The sequence below is a fragment of the Oncorhynchus mykiss genome, chromosome 21, assembly GCF_057628025.1.
Source record: "Oncorhynchus mykiss isolate SJ-2025 chromosome 21, ASM5762802v1, whole genome shotgun sequence".
In the NCBI taxonomy this organism is placed as follows: domain Eukaryota; kingdom Metazoa; phylum Chordata; class Actinopteri; order Salmoniformes; family Salmonidae; genus Oncorhynchus; species Oncorhynchus mykiss.
Window position 1 is genome coordinate 8,535,717 of NC_143042.1, and position 20,623 is coordinate 8,556,339.

The window sequence follows — 20,623 nt, forward strand, 5'->3', positions numbered from 1 at the left end:
TGCGGACGGAAGATGGCTGGATAAAGCTCCGTGCACATAAGCAAGTCCCCGTTCCCATGTGATCCTCTGTAGAGGGTGGCTCTTTGTTTCCCCCGCCTACCGCTGGCCTCTGTCTTTTGAGGACACGGTCATCCTAGAGGGGGCAGTAGTTTGTCATGGTCATGATTTTATCCTCACATCTCTAGGCCGTCCTTGTTTCACCGGGTCTATATTCTTCAGTCGTGCTGAACTACGTCTTGTTTCTCTTCAGCTGGTCTGTTAACAGCTGCGGTGACACTCCACACAAACTGCAGAGGTCACGGCTGTAGAAAGCAACAACATACTCAAGCAGGAAGAAAAGCAGACACTGCAAGTTTGATTTGTTTTCTTAACTCCCCACCACCGTGCCGGATGATGCAATATTTAGAGGTCCTCAGATGAGCTTTACCGCGAAGGCATTCATTGTTGAATTTGAATGGAACTGAAGATTGGAAGGTCAGATCACCTGTCTGCTCAGCTGTAGCACGGTTTGTTCTGAGGGGTGTATTTTGGAGGGAGCAAGACCCAATCTGGCTTGCTCTTGGTCTTAGTGCTCTGGTTTCACTAGTAACCAGAAAGTCAACGCTGGTTACCTTATGTGGCAGTGAATCGCTCTTCTCTTGGCAACGAACCCACTTACACGCTTCTCCTCCTAACTACAAGTACAGGTGAACCCTCCCAATGCCGCACCGCACCCGGGCATATTGGGTGAAAATCCACATTAGCCTCACTCGACAGGCCTCAATGGGAGTGTAGAGCGCAGGAGAAAAGTCACAGATGCTGCCTCCTTTGTCTCTTCTGGGCTTTCAAATGACAGAAACTGTAATTTGGTGGAGAGGGCCCCCTCTCCGACTGCCAGGAGGGGGAGAGAAAGATTGAGAGGGGGAGAGTGTGCTGTGCGATGCGACTCTGAAATGCTCTTCCACAGGCAGAGTGGGCATTAGTGAGGCTCTGCCATCATTTGTTTTTTTATGGCGGCCTCGCTCCACGCACAGCGGCTGTCGACACTTTCTCCCAACTGGTGCCCAAAAGAGGAGTGAATTGCTCCCCATAAAGCCATTTTATCTTTCCCCCTGCATCTCCAGTACCTCCTTTGTCTGTGTTGGGGTAGGTTGTCTGTTATCAGTGTGTGTGTGTGTGTGTGTGTGTGTGTGTGTGTGTAATCAGCAGTGTTGTTCCCGTTCCCACCTGGAAGTTCTTTAACACAAGCCGCCGTCCCCCCCAGAGGATGAAGCCTGTCCAAACCTCATGCATATTTAACAGGCCAAACTAGCAGGTAGAGTTAGCACTGTGTGCCTCAGCCCGGTGTCATCATTCAGACTGCCCGTGCACACACACATTCACACACACCGTATGCACACATCAGAAGCGGCAGCGTTACAACTGCTAATATAAGCTAGTTCAGACACCAGTGCCTATATAGCAGATCTGATAAAGACGCCGGGAACAACATGTACTAAATGGAAATGAGAGTCTTCTGAGACCTCCCAGAATAAGTGTTGTTTTTAGGTTAGTTACACATTTCCCTGGGTGTGCTCCTTTCTAGATGCCGCTGTGTGCATCTCATACATTTGAATATTGAGCTGATTACAGCTGGTGAAATGTTGCCTCTTTCTGCGCTTCTCCTGTTCTTGGTTTTCTGTTCCCCTTTTTCTCTCTTTGGGTGTCCTGAATTAGAGTTTCTGCATCATTTGGAAAATGCTTAACAGTGATTTTGTGTTTAATTTCTTCATTTGGGAAGGGAATTGGAATTATCCCAGCTTTTTAGTAACCATTTATCAGTGATTCTTTAATCTGTTCTCTGGTCTTCTGTTTCATTCTGGATGGGATGATTTCCGTTGTTGATGGTAATGATTTGGTCAAATAGGATTCCGCGTGGCCTTCGGTCGAGTGCAGAGGACAACATGATCCAGTGTTTTCATTGCTTTTTGTTTTCTTTCCTCTAGTACGCCTCATTCGCCACACCACAGCCAAATGCCATTTTAATCAACCCCAACTAAAATCATTTTCTCTTCTCTAAAGCCTAATCGCTTTCTCCGTTCCACGCGGGGCATTTACAATGTAATTACATATGATTTACCAACAGCTGCAGCCATAATGGTGCATCAACAAATTACAGAACAGAGTGAGAGAAAAGAGAGGGAAGGAGGAGAAAAGAGATCTGGAACAGTCTTCACTTTATGTGGATCAGTGCTTTTGCTCACTAGCCAATACACAAAGCGAGGCCTGTCACACTGGAGACCCATTAGCCTCTTACACTGAGACTGCAAATTCATAGATTTGTCTGTTTTTTCTTTTCTTCAAACCAACGTGGAATTGGGAACTGGGACTCTCCTTACTACATACGTCTCCTGGTATTTCTCCTAGCCTGATTTGGATTTGCCAGAGATGCATGTTGCAGATCTCTCTGGGTTTCTGAAGGCGGGAAACCAACCGTAGGCGTCGGTTCACTGGACACTCACAGGGTTTATCTTTACATTTCTCGGCAGTGTGTGCAAACAGACATGGGGAGATGTAGGCTGTTTTATGTTTTTTACACATCGGTTGGGTTGGAATTATGTTCTTTCAAGCTGAAAAAAGGAACACTTTACCTGTGTGTGTGGGGGGGGGGGGGGTGCGCATCTATGCTTGCCAGAGTGCTAATGAATGTGTCTTCATTCCTCTCTCTCTCTGTGTGTGTCTATGCTTGCCTGAGAGTGCTAGTGTATTTGTCTTCGTTCCTCTCTCACTCTGTGTGTGCGTGTGTGAGCGTGAGCGCTTTCCCATTCCCTTGTGTGTGCATTACCGCCCAAGCCTACACCTGGAAGGGAATCTGCATGCATAGATGTGTGTAATAAAGCAGTGCCCTCCACTACAGGTCACCCTGGGCCAAGATGCCTGCACACACAGCAAATGACCAGCCATAAACTGACTGGCAGTAGGTAGGGAGATTCTAATGCTGCAGAACCCCAGCGCTGCATGCTGAATCTAATACCAAGTGTCATCGTTCTCTCTCACCTGGCCCTGTGGTGTGTGTGTGTTATATAATGGATAGCAAAACCACAGAGAAATATGTAATAGTTAAGAGGCTTAAGTTCACCACTAAATCAGGATGGCACTTGAAATGAAGAAGGATTGAAGTGTGTGTGTGTGGGTGGTGGTGGCGGGGGGTGTGTGTGTGTTTGCTATGCTATGTATGTGTGTGTGTGGGTGGGTGGTGGTGGTGGGTGTGTGTGTGTGTTTGCTATGCTATGTATGTGTGCACTAAGTCCTCTCTGTGAACAGCCTACAACCATCACCAAGAAACATAACCATCTCATTGGTCAATATCAACATGACTGCAGGTTCACTGTAACAGACACGGTCCCTGTTCCTTCTCACTAACCAACGTCTTTATCCTCCACATCCACCTTCAGAGTGAGAGACATTAGATGTACAGTGTCTGACGCAATCTGACCCGACTGTAATTAGAGGGAATCTAAGGCTTCTACCAAGTAGTGAAATTACACTGGGAAATCAGTGATCCATAGAGATGACTGCTTCCCATATGTTACCCTATTCCCTACATAGTGCACTACTTTTAACCAGGGCCCATAGGGCACTACATAAGGAATATGGTGCCATTTGGGATGCTGTCGGCCGTGTACTGATCTACTGTTCCTTATGTAACCTCGGCCATATGTCCTAATGGATGGCTTTAAACCCCACTGGTATTATATGAGGACACTGGCCTTGAGGATGGATCCCATAGGAGAACATGTAAGGTAGAGTTAACATTGGTGTTTTATGAGCACACCAGCCACTCTTGGGTTTGTGTGCTTGCCCTGATTTTCATAGGATAGGATGTAGCATAGCCTACAGTGCCTTCGGAAAGTATTCAGACCCCTTCCCTTTTCCACGTTACAGCCTTATTCTAAAATGGATTGAATGAATTTGTTTCCTCATCAATCTACACATAATACCCCATAGTGACCAAGCGAAAACGGGTTTAGACATTTTTGCAAATGTGTTAAATAAAAAAAAACACACAGTTGAAGTTGGAAGCTTACATACACCTGAGCCAAATATATTTTAACTTTTTTTTCACAATTCCTGACATTTAATCTTAATAAAATGTCCTGTCTTAGGTCAGTCAGGATCACCGCTTTATTTTAAAAATGCGAAATGTGAGAAAAATAGTCACGAGAATGATTTGTTTCAGCTTTTATTTCTTTCATCACATTCCCAGTGGTTCAGAAGTTTACATACACTGAATTAGTATTTGGTGGCATTGCCTTTAAATTGTTTAACTTGGGTCAAACTCTTCGGGTAGCATTCCACAAGCTTCCCACAATAAATTAGGTGAATTTTGGCTCATTCCTCCTGACAGAGCTGGTGTAACTGAGTCAGGTTTGTAGGCCTCCTTGCTCGCATACGCTTTTTCAGATCTGCCCACAAATTTGCTATGTGATTGAGGTCAGGGCTTTGTGATGGCCACTCCAGTACCTTGACTTTGTTGTCTTTAACCCATTTTGCCACAACTTTGGAAGTATGCTTGGGGTCATTGTCCATTTGGAAGACCCATTTGTGACCAAGCTTTAACTTCCTGACTGATGTCTTGAGATGTTGCTTCAATATATCCACATCATTTTCCTTCCTGGTGATGCCATCTATTTTGTGAAGTGCACCAGTCCCTCCTGCAGCAAATCACCCCCACATGATGATGCTGGATGATGCTGCCATCCCCGTGCTTCACGGTTGGGATGGTGTTCTTCGGCTTGCAAGTATCCCCCTTTTTCCTCCAAACATAACGATTGTCATTATGGCCAAAAAGTTATATTTTTGTTTCATCAGACCAGAGGACATTTCTCCAAAAATAACCATCTTTGTCCCCATGTGCAGTTGCAACCCGTAGTCTGGCTTTTTATGGCAGTTTTGGGGCAGTGACTTCTTCCTTGCTGAGTGGCCTTTCAGGTTGTAATGATATAGGACTAATTTTACTGTGGATATAGATACTTTTGTACCTGTTTCCTACAGCATCTTCTCAAGATCATTTTCTGTTGTTCTGGGATTGATTTGCCCTTTTCACACCAAAGTACGTTCAACCTTTCGGAGACGACGCGTCTCCTTCCTGAGCGGTATGACGGCTGCGTGGTCCCATGGTGTTTATACCTGCATACTATTGTTTGTACAGATGAACCTGGTACCTTCAGGCGTTTGGAAATTTCTCCCAAGAATGAACCAGGCTTGTGGAGGTCTACAATTTTTTCTTCTGAGGTCTTGGCTGATTTGTTTTGATTTTCACATGATGTCAAGCAAAGAGGCACTGAGTTTGAAGGTAGGTCTTGAAATACATCCACATGCACACCTCCAATTGACTAAAACAATGTCAATTAGCCTATCAGAAGCATCTAAAGCCATGGCATAATTTTCTGGAATTTTCCAAGCTGTTTAACCTTTCTGATCTCCCCATCCCGGATCCGGGTTCGTGAATACAGACTCAAGCTCATTACCATAACGCAACGTTAACTATTCATGAAAATCGCAAATGAAATGAAATAAATATGCTAGCTCTCAAGCTTAGCCTTTTGTTAACAACACTGTCATCTCAGATTTTCAAAATATGCTTCTCAACCATTGCAAAACAAGCATTTGTGTAACAGTATTGATGGCTAACGTAGCATTTAGCATTAGCATTCAGCTGGCAACATTTACACAAAAAAACAGAAAAGCATTCAAAAAAATCATTTACCTTTGAAGAACTTCAGATGTTTTCAATGAGGAGACTCTCAGATAGCAAATGTTCAGTTTTTCCTGAAAGATTATTTGTTTAGGACAAATCGCTCCGTTTTCTGCGTCACGTTTAGCTATGAAAAAAACCCTGTATCCAGGATTGTGTAAATCTATCAGCAAGCTCATTAGCATAACACAACGTTAACTATTTATGAAAATCGCAAATGAAATGAAATAAATATGCCATCTCTCAAGCTTAGCCTTTTGTAAACAACACTGTCATCTCAGATTTTCAAAATATGCTTCTCAACCATAGGAAAACAATCATTTGTGTAAAAGTAGCTAGCTAGAGTTAGCATTTCGCGTTAGCATTTAGCGTTAGCATTAGCGTTAGCATCCAGCACGCAACATTAACAAAAACATAAAAGCCTTCAAATAAAATCATTTACCTTTGAAGAACTTCTGATGTTTTCAATGAGGATACTCTCAGTTAGATAGCAGATGCTCAGTTTTTCCAAAAAGATTCCTTGTGTATTAGAAATAGCTCCGTTTTATACATCACATTTGGCTACCAAAAAAAATCCATAAATTCAGTCCTCAAAACGCAAACTTTTTTCCAAATTAACTCCATAATATCGACTGAAAACATGGCAAACGTTGTTTAGAATCAATCCTCAAGGTGTTTTTCACATATCTCTTCATTGATACATCGTTCTTGGACACATGCTTTCTCTCCTGAATCCCAGGAGAAAATGCCCGCACCTGAAGATTACGCACAAATTTAGACAAAGGACACCGGGCGGACCTCTGGAAAATGTAGTCTCTTATGGCCAATCTTCCAATGATATGCCTACAAATACGTCACAATGCTGCTAAGACCTTGGGCGAACGACAGAAAGTGTAGGCTCATTCGTTGCGCAATCACAGCTATATAAGGAGAGAATGGAAAACAGAGCTTCAGAAATTCTGCTAATTCCTGGGTGATGCATCATCTTGGTTTCGCCTGTAGAATGAGTTCTGGGGCACTTACAGACAAAATCTTTGCAGATTCTGAAACTTCAGAGTGTTTTCTTTCCAAAACTGTCAAGAATATGCATAGTCGAGCATCTTTTCGTGACAAAATATCGCGCTTAAAACGGGAACGTTTTTTATCCAAAAATGAAATAGCGCCCCTAGAGCTCTAACTGGTTAAAGGCACAGTCAACTTAGTGTATGTAAACTTCTGACCCACTGGAATTGTGATACAGTGAATTATGAGTGAAATAATATGTCTGTAAACAATTGTTGGAAAAATTACTTGTCATGCACAAAGTAGATGTCCTAACCGACTTGCCAAAACTATAGTTTGTTAACAAGACATTTGTGGAGTGGTTGAAAAACAAGTTTTAATGACTCCAACCTATGTGTATGTAAACTTCTGACTTCAACTGTACCTTATTTACATAAGTATTCAGACCCTTTGAGTTCCTGTTCCATGTTTCCATTGATCATCCTTAAGATGTTTTTACAACTTGGTTGGAGTCCACCTGTGGTAAATTCAATTGATTGGACATGATTTGTAAAGGCACACATCTGTCTATATAAGGTCCCACAGTTGGCAGTGTATGTCAGAGCAAAAACCAAGCCATGAGGTGGAAGAGATTGACCGTAGAGCTCCGAGACAGGATTGTGTTGAGGCACAGAAATGTCTGCAACGTACAAGGTCACCAAGAGCACAGACTCCATTATTCTTAAATGGAAGAATTTTGGAACCTCCAAGACTTTGTCCAGGCGGCCAGCTCTATGAAAACTGAGCAATCAGGGCAGAAGGGCCTGGCCAGGGAAGTGACCAAGAACCCAATGGTCAATCTGACAGAGCTCCAGAGTTTATCTGTGGAGATGGGAGAACCTTCCAGAAGGACAACCATCTCTGCAGCACTCCACCAATTAGGCCTTTATGGTAGAGTGGTCAGACGGAAGCAACTTCTCAGTAAAAGGCACATGACAGCCCGCTTGGAGTTTGCCAAAAGGCACCTAAAGAGACTCAGGCCATGAGAAACAAGATTCTCTGGTCTGATGAAACCAAGATTGAACTCTTTGGCCTGAATGCCAAGCATCACGTCTGGTGGAAACCTGGCACTACCCCTACGGTGAAACATGGTTTTGGCAGTGTCAAGCCTTGGGGCTGTTGTTCAGCGGCAGGGACTGGGAGACTAGTCAGGATCAAAGCAAAGAGGAAGGGAGCAAAGTACAGAGAGATCCTTGATGAAAACCTGCTCCAGAGCACTCAAGAACCTCAGACTGGGGCAAAGGTTCACCTTCTAACAGGACAATGACCCTAAGCACACAGTCAAGACAATGCAGGAGTGGCTTTGAGACAAATCTCTGAATGTCCTTGAGTGACCCAGCAAGAGTCTGGACCTGAACCCGATCGAACATCTCTGTAGAGACATGAAAATAGCTGTGATGCCCGCTCCCCATCCAACCTGACAAGAGCTTGAGAATATCTGCAGAGAAGAATGGGAGAAACTCCCCAAGTACAGCTGTGCCAAGCTTGTAACATCATACCAAATAAGACTCTATGCTGTAATCTCTGCCAAAAGTGCTTCATCAAAGTCCTGAGTAAAGGGTCTGAATACTTATGTAAATGTCATATTTCAGTTATTTTTATTGCATACATTTTACATGTCTGTAAACCTGTTTTCGCTTTGTCGTTATGCTGCATTGTGTCCACCTGTGGGTTGATGAGGGAAAAGACGATTTAATCCATTTTAGAATAAGGCTGTAACATAACAAAACGTGGAAAAAGTCAGGGTCTGGATGCTTTTCGAAGGCACTGTATGTGTAAGTGAAGGCTGTTGCATACTACAGAGATCACAGTTATCACGTTTGGGGTGTGTGCGCGCATGTGATGTGCTCTCCAATATGTTTTTTGTGTGTTAGTCTACGAGTGTGTACTCAGTCTCATTGTGTGTTTTGGCTGTGTGTACATTGTGGATCTTGAACGGTACAAAGTGGGTTATCATCACAGTATTTCAGGCCTTAATTATTTTGGCATAGAGTACATACAGCGATCTCATCATGTGTTCTGTACCCTACCTCCTTCCTGTACCTTCCCCTCCACAGTAATGCCAGGCCTCTGCTACATCATGTGTTCTGTACCCTACCTCCTTCCTGTACCTTCCCCTCCACAGTAATGCCAGGCCTCTGCTACATCATGTGTTCTGTACCCTACCTCCTTCCTGTACCTTCCCCTCCACAGTAATGCCAGGCCTCTGCTACATCATGTGTTCTGTACCCTACCTCCTTCCTGTACCTTCCCCTCCACAGTAATGCCAGGCCTCTGCTACATCATGTGTTCTGTACCCTACCTCCTTCCTGTACCTTCCCCTCCACAGTAATGCCAGGCCTCTGCTACATCATGTGTTCTGTACCCTACCTCCTTCCTGTACCTTCCCCTCCACAGTAATGCCAGGCCTCTGCTACATCATGTGTTCTGTACCCTACCTCCTTCCTGTACCTTCCCCTCCACAGTAATGCCAGGCCTCTGCTACATCATGTGTTCTGTACCCTACCTCCTTCCTGTACCTTCCCCTCCACAGTAATGCCAGGCCTCTGCTACATCATGTGTTCTGTACCCTACCTCCTTCCTGTACCTTCCCCTCCACAGTAATGCCAGGCCTCTGCTACATCATGTGTTCTGTACCCTACCTCCTTCCTGTACCTTCCCCTCCACAGTAATGCCAGGCCTCTGCTACATCATGTGTTCTGTACCCTACCTCCTTCCTGTACCTTCCCCTCCACAGTAATGCCAGGCCTCTGCTACATCATGTGTTCTGTACCCTACCTCCTTCCTGTACCTTCCCCTCCACAGTAATGCCAGGCCTCTGCTACATCATGTGTTCTGTACCCTACCTCCTTCCTGTTCCTTCCCCTCCACAGTAATGCCAGGCCTCTGCTACATCATGTGTTCTGTACCCTACCTCCTTCCTGTTCCTTCCCCTCCACAGTAATGCCAGGCCTCTGCTACATCATGTGTTCTGTACCCTACCTCCTTCCTGTTCCTTCCCCTCCACAGTAATGCCAGGCCTCTGCTACATCATGTGTTCTGTACCCTACCTCCTTCCTGTTCCTTCCCCTCCACAGTAATGCCAGGCCTCTGCTACATCATGTGTTCTGTAACCTACCTCCTTCCTGTACCTTCCCCTCCACAGTAATGGCAGTCCTCTGCTACATCATGTGTTCTGTACCCTACCTCCTTCCTGTTCCTTCCCCTCCACAGTAATGCCAGGCCTCTGCTACATCATGTGTTCTGTACCCTACCTCCTTCCTGTTCCTTCCCCTCCACAGTAATGCCAGGCCACTGGTATTAATTAGGTTAAATGAAGTGTTTTCATTAAAGCTTTATATAGCGATTGGAGAGGACTCCCTCTTAGCTTATTTATTATTTAATCAAATCTCTCCGTGCCCAAAGTGGAGCATGCCTCGCGACCCAGGCAAAGACGCACACGCACACCATTACCACTACCACTCCTGGCTGGGGAAGGAGGAAGTCTCTCGCTCTCAAACTTTTTTAATTAGATGAATAAATCTTCCGCCGGCAGCCGGAGCGCTGACAGGCAGGCCACAGCGCTGCACAGCTGCAGCTACACCACTAACGTGGTGAGCTACTACGGTAACACGGCCGTCACGAGCTGTACCTCTGGGATAGATAGGATGGTTGAGGAGGTAGGGTTGTTGATCTGAGCTGTACCTCTGGGATAGATGGGGGGGTAGGGTTGTTGATCTAAGCTGTACCTCTGGGATAGTTGGGGGGGTAGGGTTGTTGATCTGAGCTGTACCTCTGGGATAGATGGGAGGGTTGGGGGGTTAGGGTTGTTGATCTGAGCTGTACCTCTGGGATAGATGGGAGGCTTGGGGAGGTAGGGTTGTTGATCTGAGCTGTACCTCTGGCATAGACGGGAGGGCTGGAGGGGTAGGATTGTTTATCTGAGCTGTACCTCTGGGAAAGATGGGGGGTAGGGTTGTTGATCTGAGTTGTACCGATGGGAGGGTTGGGGGGGGGTAGGGTTGTTTGTCTGAGCTGTACCTCTGAGATAGATGGGTGTATTGGGGTGGTAGGGTTGTTGATCTGGGCTGTACCTGTGGGATAGATGGGAGGGTTGGGGGGTAGGGTTGTTTATCTGATGTGTTTCCTTAAATCTGCTGCTCCTACAAAACACTGAGGATGCCTCTCTCAAGCGTGTGTTTGTGTGTGTGTGTCTGTGCGCTCCTCGCTCCCCTCAAACAGTAGTCATAAGCCATCAGTGTGCCAGTGGATGGGGCAGTAAGGAGTGTGAACGCCACGTTCCTCTCCCCAAACCCCACAACAAACACACACCTCCTCTCGCACACCACCTCTTCCCCCTCTTACCTTACCTCCCCCCTCTTGCAAGCCTCCTGTTTTCACTCTCCTGTTTAGCGTACATGTCATCATGTTAAGGTAGCTGGCTAAGAGCTAGCTGGCTGCTCACTCTCTTTTGAACTTTTAATATTCCCTCGTTTTTTAAACAAACGCTCTGATGCAGGCCGGAATAACATCACAATAACAGCTCTGATCTGTTGAGGAGGGAGGAAGGGATGTGGCTTGTTCGTTCCTTTAATGTGGCTTTGCCTTTGAGGTGTTTATTTGATCACAACACACATTAAGCTGCCCCCCCCCCCACACACACACACACACACACACACACACACACACACACACACACACACACTTCTCCCTCCAATACACACACACACTCCTCCCTCCAATACACACACACACCTCCCTCCAATACACACACACACACCTCCCTCCAATACACACACACACACCTCCCTCCAATACACACACACACACCTCCCTCCAATACACACACACACCTCCCTCCAATACACACACACGCCTCCCTCCAATACACACACACACACACGCCTCCCTCCAATACACACACACACACACCTCCCTCCAATACACACACACACCTCCCTCCAATACACACACACACACCTCCCTCCAATACACACACACACACCTCCCTCCAATACACACACACACACACCTCCCTCCAATACACACACACACACACACCTCCCTCCAATACACACACACACACACACCTCCCTCCAATACACACACACACCTCCCTCCAATACACACACACACCTCCCTCCAATACACACACACACCTCCCTCCAATACACACACACACACACCTCCCTCCAATACACACACACACACACACCTCCCTCCAATACACACACACACACACCTCCCTCCAATACACACACACACACACCTCCCTCCAATACACACACACACACCTCCCCCGTTCAGTAGTGTTGGTAATGCAGTGGAGGAGCTCCTCCATGTCACATTTCCGTAACGCTTCAAGGTCATGGGCCACAGATTACATTTATTATATACAGATTACACTGATTACATACAGATTACACTGATTACATACAGATTACACTGATTACATATAGATTACACTGATTACATACAGATTACACTGATTACACTGATTACACCGATTACATGGATTACACCGATTACACGGATTACATACAGATTACACTGATTACATACAGATTACACTGATTACATGCAGATTACACTGATTACATGCAGATTACACTGATTACATACAGATAACACTGATTACATACAGATTACACTGATTATATACAGATTACACTGAATACACTGATTATATACAGATTACACTGAATACACTGATTATACTGATTATATACAGATTACACTGATTACACTGATTGGTGTGTGTTTGCGTGTGTGAACATCTGCGTGTGTGAACGTCTGCGTGTGTGAACGTCTGCGTGTGTGAACGTCTGCGTGTGTGAACGTCTGCGTGTGTGAACGTCTGCGTGTGTGAACGTCTGCGTGTGTGAACGTCTGCGTGTGTGTGGCGGACACCATCCCCACGGGGCACATGCTGAAACATTTCCATCAACCTGGCTCACATCAAAGGGAAGCGACCACAAGTCCTCTATGTGTTATGGGTGGTGTAGCATGTTCATTACTAGCAATTATAGCATTGTCTGCTTGCTTTTAGTGCTGCTTTTCTCTGCCATCTTCGAAATAATGACTTTTTTTCATCAATCGTTGAGAATGTTTCCATGACCAGCCCCCCCTCCGCACACACACACCTACACACACACACACACACACACACACACACACACACACACACACACACTTGCTGTGCAGACAAAGGGGCATTCTTTTTTTATTGAGTCAGTGTATAGCCCTGGTTGTTACATTGCCCAAGGCCCAAGGGGAAATCAATGGGAATAGGTTGTCAACAAATCACCATGTAATTTCAACACGGGCACTTTGCTAAACTAGCTGGAGTAAGCGATCTACACTCTCTCTCACACACGCACGCACACACATCCCATACTTCTTCACACACACTCCGAGCCATCAGCCGTGACAGCTAGCCATTTGTTACTGCTGAGCGCACATCACTGTACTAGTGATTGCAGTCTGAATCCACACAGCCTGACGCTCTTATCATCCTCTTCAAAACATGGATATTATCCACCTCCACATTTTCTGGCATCTCCACCTAATAGTTCTCCCATACAGGATAATGGGTTGGTGACTGGTAGACACGTCACAGAGCTCAGTCTTTTTACTCATGCTGTTTTGGTTATGACTGTCTCCACTGATGGGAAGGCTAGTAGAAATAGGATTATTTAGTATTTGTGACATGGTGCTAATGCGGTGATAATTACTACAGGAAACGGAGGTGACCAATTTCCCCATGGTGGTTACTGCGATCGGGCGTCCATTTTGGGGCAGAGCGCTGTATGGCTCAACAGTGATACAAGGGATATGAGCCAAATACTAATGCCGTTGGCATCTAGTCAAAGGGCCTGTTTGTAGACATTGAAAATGTCTCCCTGTCACCTATCGCTTGTCCTTGGACAAATCACTGATTTAATGTGACGTTATTGGTCAAAGCATTGTAGTGGAAACATCACTTTCACCTATCCAATCATGGTAGATCAGAGATTACTGCAAGGAAGAGATGCGTACTTTACATTTACTTACAAAGTAATCCAACCAGGCTCTATGCTAACAGGAATGGACTCAATGTATTCAAACAGAGACCAAAAGTGAAGCAGTCCATGCTCCTCCTCCTCCTCTTCCCTCTCTCTCCCCGCCCCTCAGGCACCCAGCTGGAGAACCTGATGGAGACCATGAGGGCAGAGATCGCCGCCCAGCCCCCAGTGGAAGGCTCGTACGCTGCCCGCCGAGGGGACTACTGCATCGCCAATTTCTCCGCGGACGGAGAGTGGTACGTGTTTTATCTTTCTGTCACATGGTGCTGCAATGTCTCCATTTTAATGTGTAGTACAATACCTAACCCTATGTTGAGGTCATGGAACTGATCTTTCTGTTAGAGAGAGCTATTGGTCCAACAATCAATCCCTTTTCCTTATGACTAGTGCCCAATCCATCCCCTTTCCTTATGACTAGTGCCCAATCAATCCCCTTTCCTTATGACTAGTGCCCAATCCATCCCCTTTCCTTATGACTAGTGCCCAATCAATCCCCTTTCCTTATGACTAGTGCCCAATCAATCCCTTTTCCTTATGACTAGTGCCCAATCAATCCCTTTTCCTTATGACTAGTGCCCAATCAATCCCCTTTCCTTATGACTAGTGCCCAATCAATCCCTTTTCCTTATGACTAGGGCCCAATCAATCCCCTTTCCTTATGACTAGTGCCCAATCAATCCCTTTTCCTTATGACTAGTGCCCAATCCATCCCCTTTCCTTATGACTAGTGCCCAATCCATCCCCTTTCCTTATGACTAGTGCCCAATCCATCCCCTTTCCTTATGACTAGTGCCCAATCAATCCCTTTTCCTTATGACTAGTGCCCAATCCATCCCCTTTCCTTATGACTAGTGCCCAATCCATCCCCTTTCCTTATGACTAGTGCCCAATCCATCCCCTTTCCTTATGACTAGTGCCCAATCCATCCCCTTTCCTTATGACTAGTGCCCAATCAATCCCCTTTCCTTATGACTAGTGCCCAATCAATCCCTTTTCCTTATGACTAGGGCCCAATCAATCCCCTTTCCTTATGACTAGTGCCCAATCAATCCCTTTTCCTTATGACTAGTGCCCAATCCATCCCCTTTCCTTATGACTAGTGCCCAAGTCGGGGCTAATAGTTGGCGTTTGGGTTCAGCCAAAATGTACATTAGAGGATCGTATTAGAGCAACTGATAAGCTCCGCCCTTAACCTGGATGTGAGTCACCCTTTCTCATTGGCTTTTTGCCTGGATCTATTCTTATAGTTTGTAAAGGCCAGGTCTCAACTTTCCAAAATACAAAGCGTCCTACCTATTTATCTACCCTTTGTTCATACTGTTTCTGGTTTTAAATCTGCCCTGCCATAAAAGGGACATCACAAAGTCATGGCTCCTGAACGGCCCTGGTTTTTAAGAGGGCCCCTTTTAGAACAGAGCTTTGTAGAGGTGTTGAGCCCTCGTCAACCAAGCCGGTACACCGGATGTTGCCGGTGAAGTTTACAGATGGTGGCGGGGACAGATGGTAGTCGCGGAGGCGAAGTGCGTCGGGTGGGCGCCACCGGGTGTCTGCTATGACTTTGGGCCCCATCAAGGAGGTGACCGAGAGAGAGAGAGAGAGAGACGGTGGGAAGGAGAGGGAGAGAAGGGAAATGCCAAACTGATATTAAAAATAGAGACTCGCCCCTCCCTAGCCAGGTGGACAGCTCATCATCTCCCTCCCCCTCTCCCCTCACTCAACTTCTGGGAACAAAAACTTTTACGTTTTCGCATCCACCAGTCATAGTTGAGGAGAGCTTTCAAAAGAGCCATCTGTGAGATGGAGTGGCTGGGATTTTTACATTTTTTTCATCTTGTTGTTCACTCGTACTTCCTAATCTCCCTTTGGCTGCACCAGTCTATTGTTACTCCTGTTTTGTGTGGAGAGTACCAGTCTATTGTTACTCCTGTTGTGCATGGAGAGCACCAGTATATTGTTACTCCTGTTTTGTGTGGAGAGCACCAGTCTGTTGTTACTCCTGTTGTGCATGGAGAGCACCAGTCTGTTGTTACTCTTGTTTTGTGTGGAGAGCACCAGTCTGTTGTTACTCCTGTTGTGCATGGAGAGCACCAGTCTGTTGTTACTCTTGTTTTGTGTGGAGAGCACCAGTCTGTTACTCCTGTTGTGCATGGTGAGCTCCAGTCTGTTATTACTCCTGTTGTGCATGGAGAGCACCAGTCTGTTGTTACTCCTGTTGTGCATGGAGAGCACCACTCTGTTGTTACTCTTGTTTTGTGTGGAGAGCACCAGTCTATTGTTACTCCTGTTGTGCATGGAGAGCACCAGTATATTGTTACTCCTGTTTTGTGTGGAGAGCACCAGTCTGTTACTCCTGTTGTGCATGGAGAGCACCAGTCTGTTACTCCTGTTGTGCATGGAGAGCACCAGTCTGTTGTTACTCCTCTCCAGGAAAAGCAGCGGTTCTTCCTTTTCATGCAAAATAATTTTTTGTTTTAGTGTTTCTTCCGGGACCTGTTATTCTGTTGTTCTGTTATTCATTGAGTTAATTTCCAACCATAGTGAGTGTTGTACATCTTTATTCTGAGAGGGAGGGAGGTTTACTGGTTTTATTAAAGACTAATTAGGGTTGGGTTCCTTTCAAGGCCTGTTGAATGCTGCCACTGAGGAGTTCTGAATGAGTCTGTGTGTCTGTCATTCTCTCTCTTTCTCTCTCTCTCTCTCTCGTTACTTTCTCCCTGACTGTTTCTTTTCCCTCTCTTCTCTCATCATTCTCTCTGTCTTCTCTCTACATGTCTGTCTCTCTCCCCTGTTGTGTCCACTCCACCATTGCCTAATTGTTAGTAGCGTTTGTTTTCTCCTTCTGTCCATCCTGTCTCTCCTTTCCTCCTCGGGTTAATGCAGTGATGTGGGCCACACAGTGATTGACAGGCTCTTTGACTCGCCTCTCCCTCCCACTGAGCTATCCCACAATGCACTTCACCAATTGGCTTCAATACCTTTTATTTTTGATTATCTCTGTGCTTTTCTGGTACTATAGGCTTAGATTGTAGACGTATGATTTCTCACACACCTCTTGAAATGAACAAGTCATACAGGCCAATATAATTTCCCCTGTTTCTATACAGTGGCCTGTCTGAAATGGAACATTTCAAATCCCATAGGGTCTCTCTCCTCAAAGGCCTTATCACTACAGACATATCCACCACCACACCAGCTCTCCTCGGAAATAAGAACGGAATGATGAATACTCATCTCCTTGTACCTCCCTCTCTCCCCTTTCTCTCTCTCTCCTTTCTCTATCTCTCGTCTTCTCTCTCTCTCTCTCATATCTTCTCTCTCATCTCTCTCTCTCCCCTTTCTTTCTCTCTCTCTCTCATCTTCTCTCTCCCCTTTCTCTCTCTCCTCTCTCTCTCATCTTCTCTTCTTTCTTTCAATTCTCACCTTTCTCTCTCTCATCTTCCCCTCCATCTGTTCCTTCACTTACCTCTGTAAAGGTACAGAGCCCGGGTGGAGAAAGTTCAATCGCCAGCAAAGGTCCATGTGTTCTACATCGACTATGGCAACGTGAGTACCTTTATAGCTCTATCCCTCTCTACGTGAGTACCTTTATAGCTGTATCCCTCTCTACGTGAGTACCTTTATAGCTGTATCCCTCTCTACATGAGAACCTTTATAGCTCTATCCCTCTCTACGTGAGTACCTTTATAGCTCTCCCTCACAACATGAGTACCTTTATAGCTCTATCCCTCTCTATGTGAGTACCTTTATAGCTGTATCCCTCTCTGTGAGTACCTTTATAGCTCTATCCCTCTCTACATGAGTACCTTTATAGCTCTATCCCTCTCTACGTGAGTACCTTTATAGCTGTATCCCTCTCTACGTGAGTACCTTTATAGCTCTATCCCTCTCTATGTGAGTACCTTTATAGCTCTATCCCTCTCTGTGAGTACCTTTATAGCTCTATCCCTCACATGAGTACCTTTATAGCTCTATCCCTCTCTACGTGAGTACCTTTATAGCTGTATCCCTCTCAACATGAGGACCTTTATAGCTATATCCCTCTCTACGTGAGTACCTTTATAGCTATATCCCTCTCAACATGAGGACCTTTATAGCTCTATCCCTCACATGAGTACCTTTATAGCTGTATCCCTCTCTACGTGAGTACCTTTATAGCTCTATCCCTCTCTACGTGAGTACCTTTATAGCTATATCCCTCTCTACGTGAGTACCTTTATAGCTATATCCCTCTCAACATGAGGACCTTTATAGCTCTATCCCTCTCTACGTGAGTACCTTTATAGCTCTATCCCTCTCAACATGAGGACCTTTATAGCTGTATCCCTCTCTACGCGAGTACCTTTATAGCTGTATCCCTCTCAACATGAGGACCTTTATAGCTCTATCCCTCTCTACGTGAGTACCTTTATAGCTCTATCCCTCTCAACATGAGGACCTTTATAGCTCTATCCCTCTCTACGTGAGTACCTTTATAGCTATATCCCTCTCAACATGAGGACCTTTATAGCTCTATCCCTCTCTACGTGAGTACCTTTATAGCTATATCCCTCTCTACGTGAGTACCTTTATAGCTGTATCCCTCTCAACATGAGGACCTTTATAGCTCTATCCCTCTCTACGTGAGTACCTTTATAGCTGTATCCCTCTCAACATGAGGACCTTTATAGCTGTATCCCTCTCTACGCGAGTACCTTTATAGCTGTATCCCTCTCAACATGAGGACCTTTATAGCTCTATCCCTCTCTACGTGAGTACCTTTATAGCTCTATCCCTCTCAACATGAGGACCTTTATAGCTCTATCCCTCTCTACGTGAGTACCTTTATAGCTATATCCCTCTCAACATGAGGACCTTTATAGCTCTATCCCTCTCTACGTGAGTACCTTTATAGCTCTATCCCTCTCAACATGAGGACCTTTATAGCTATATCCCTCTCTACGTGAGTACCTTTATAGCTCTATCCCTCTCAACATGAGGACCTTTATAGCTCTATCCCTCTCTACGTGAGTACCTTTATAGCTGTATCCCTCTCAACATGAGGACCTTTATAGCTGTATCCCTCTCTACGTGAGTACCTTTATAGCTCTATCCCTCACTACGTGAGTACCTTTATAGCTATATCCCTCTCTACGTGAGTACCTTTATAGCTATATCCCTCTCTACGTGAGTACCTTTATAGCTCTATCCCTCTCTGTGAGTACCTTTATAGCTCTATCCCTCACATGAGTACCTTTATAGCTGTATCCCTCTCTGCGTGAGTACCTTAATAGCTGTATCCCTCTCTGCGTGAGTACCTTTATAGCTGTATCCCTCTCTACGTGAGTACCTTTATAACTGTATCCCTCTCTACTCGAGTACCTTTATAGCTCTATCCCTCTCTACGTGAGTACCTTTTATAGCTCTATCCCTCTCTACTAGAGGTCGACCGATTAATCGGAATGGCCGATTAATTAGGGCCGATTTCAAGTTTTCATAACAATCGTAAATCTGTATTTTTGGCCGCTGATTTGCCAATCGTCGTATTGAGGAGACCAAAGCGCAGCATGATGTGAATACATCCCTTCAATGATAGATGAAAACAAACACAAAGTACACTAAACAAACAAACAAAATATCAAAACGAACGTGACCGCTATAAATACTGAGCGCAAACATGCAACATCACATAGACAATAACCCACAAACTCAAACTGGAAAATGGCAACCTAAATAGGACTGAGAACCATATCAGGTCAAAACACATAGAAATAGTCAAACTAGACATACAACATAGAATGCCCACTCATATCACACCCTGACCAAACAAAACATAGAAACAAACAACGCAAATCATGGTCAGAGTGTGACAGATTTTATTTTATTTTATTATTATTATTATTATTATTATTATTATTATATATATATTTTTTACACCTTTATTGAATCTTTATTTAACTTGGCAAGTCAGTTAAGAACACATTCTTATTTTCAATGACGGCCTAGAAACTGTGGGTTAACTGCCTTGCTCAGGGGCAGACCGACAGATTTTCACCTTGTCAGCTCGGGGAACCAATCTTGCAACCTTACAGTTAACTAGTCCAACGCAATAACGACCTGCCTCTCTCGTTGTACTCCACAAGGAGACTGCCTGTTACGCAAATGCAGTAAGCCAAGGTAAGTTGCTAGCTAGCATTAAACTTATCTTATTAAAAACAATCAATCATAATCACTAGTTAACTCCACATGGTTGATGATATTACTAGATATTATCTAGCGTGTCCTGCGTTGCATATAATCTGACTGAGCATACAAGCATACAAGTATCTAAGTATCTGACTGAGTGGTGGTAGGCAAAGGCAGGCACGTAAACATTCATTCAAACAGCACTCTCGTGCGTTTTGCCAGCAGCTCTTCGTTGTGCGTCAAGCATTGCGCTCTTTATGACTTCAAGCCTATCAACTCCCGAGATGAGGCTGGTGTAACCGAAGTGAAATGGCTGGCTAGTTAGCGCACACTACTCGCTCTGAGCCTTGGGGTGGTTGTTTCCCTTGCTCTGCATGGGTTAAGCTGCTTCGATGTGGTGGCTGTTGTCGTTGTGTTGCTGTTTCGGACCCAGGGAGGAGCGAGGAGAGGGACGGAAGCTATACTGTTACACTGGCAATACTAAAGAGACTATAAGAACAACCAATAGTCAACGGTTAATGAAATACAAATGGTATAGAGGGATATAGTTCTATAATTCCTATATTAACTACAACCTAAAACTTCTTACCTGGGAATATTGAAGACTCATGTTAAAAGGAACCACCAGCTTTTATATGTTCTCGTGTTCTGAGCAAGGAGC

General features: G+C 45.1%; 1 protein-coding gene and 1 long non-coding RNA gene across 2 annotated transcripts in view; one reads left to right on the plus strand and one right to left on the minus strand.

Moving 5' to 3' along the window:
• LOC149972966 (uncharacterized) overlaps positions 1-6,243 on the minus strand; it is a 280,595-nt gene extending 274,352 nt beyond the window's left edge. Inside the window, exons 1-2 of the long non-coding RNA XR_016490132.1 lie at positions 6,159-6,243; positions 5,729-5,790 (exon numbers count right to left, since the gene is read on the minus strand). This is a non-coding gene — a long non-coding RNA (uncharacterized LOC149972966). The remainder of the gene's footprint in view (positions 1-5,728; positions 5,791-6,158) is intronic.
• The window catches only part of LOC110499879 (staphylococcal nuclease domain-containing protein 1), a 319,253-nt gene that overhangs the window by 254,649 nt on the left and 43,981 nt on the right, over positions 1-20,623 (plus strand). The window contains exons 19-20 of the mRNA XM_090213660.1: positions 13,910-14,036; positions 17,274-17,343. Coding sequence (XP_090069786.1) covers positions 13,910-14,036; positions 17,274-17,343 — 197 coding nt within the window. The remainder of the gene's footprint in view (positions 1-13,909; positions 14,037-17,273; positions 17,344-20,623) is intronic.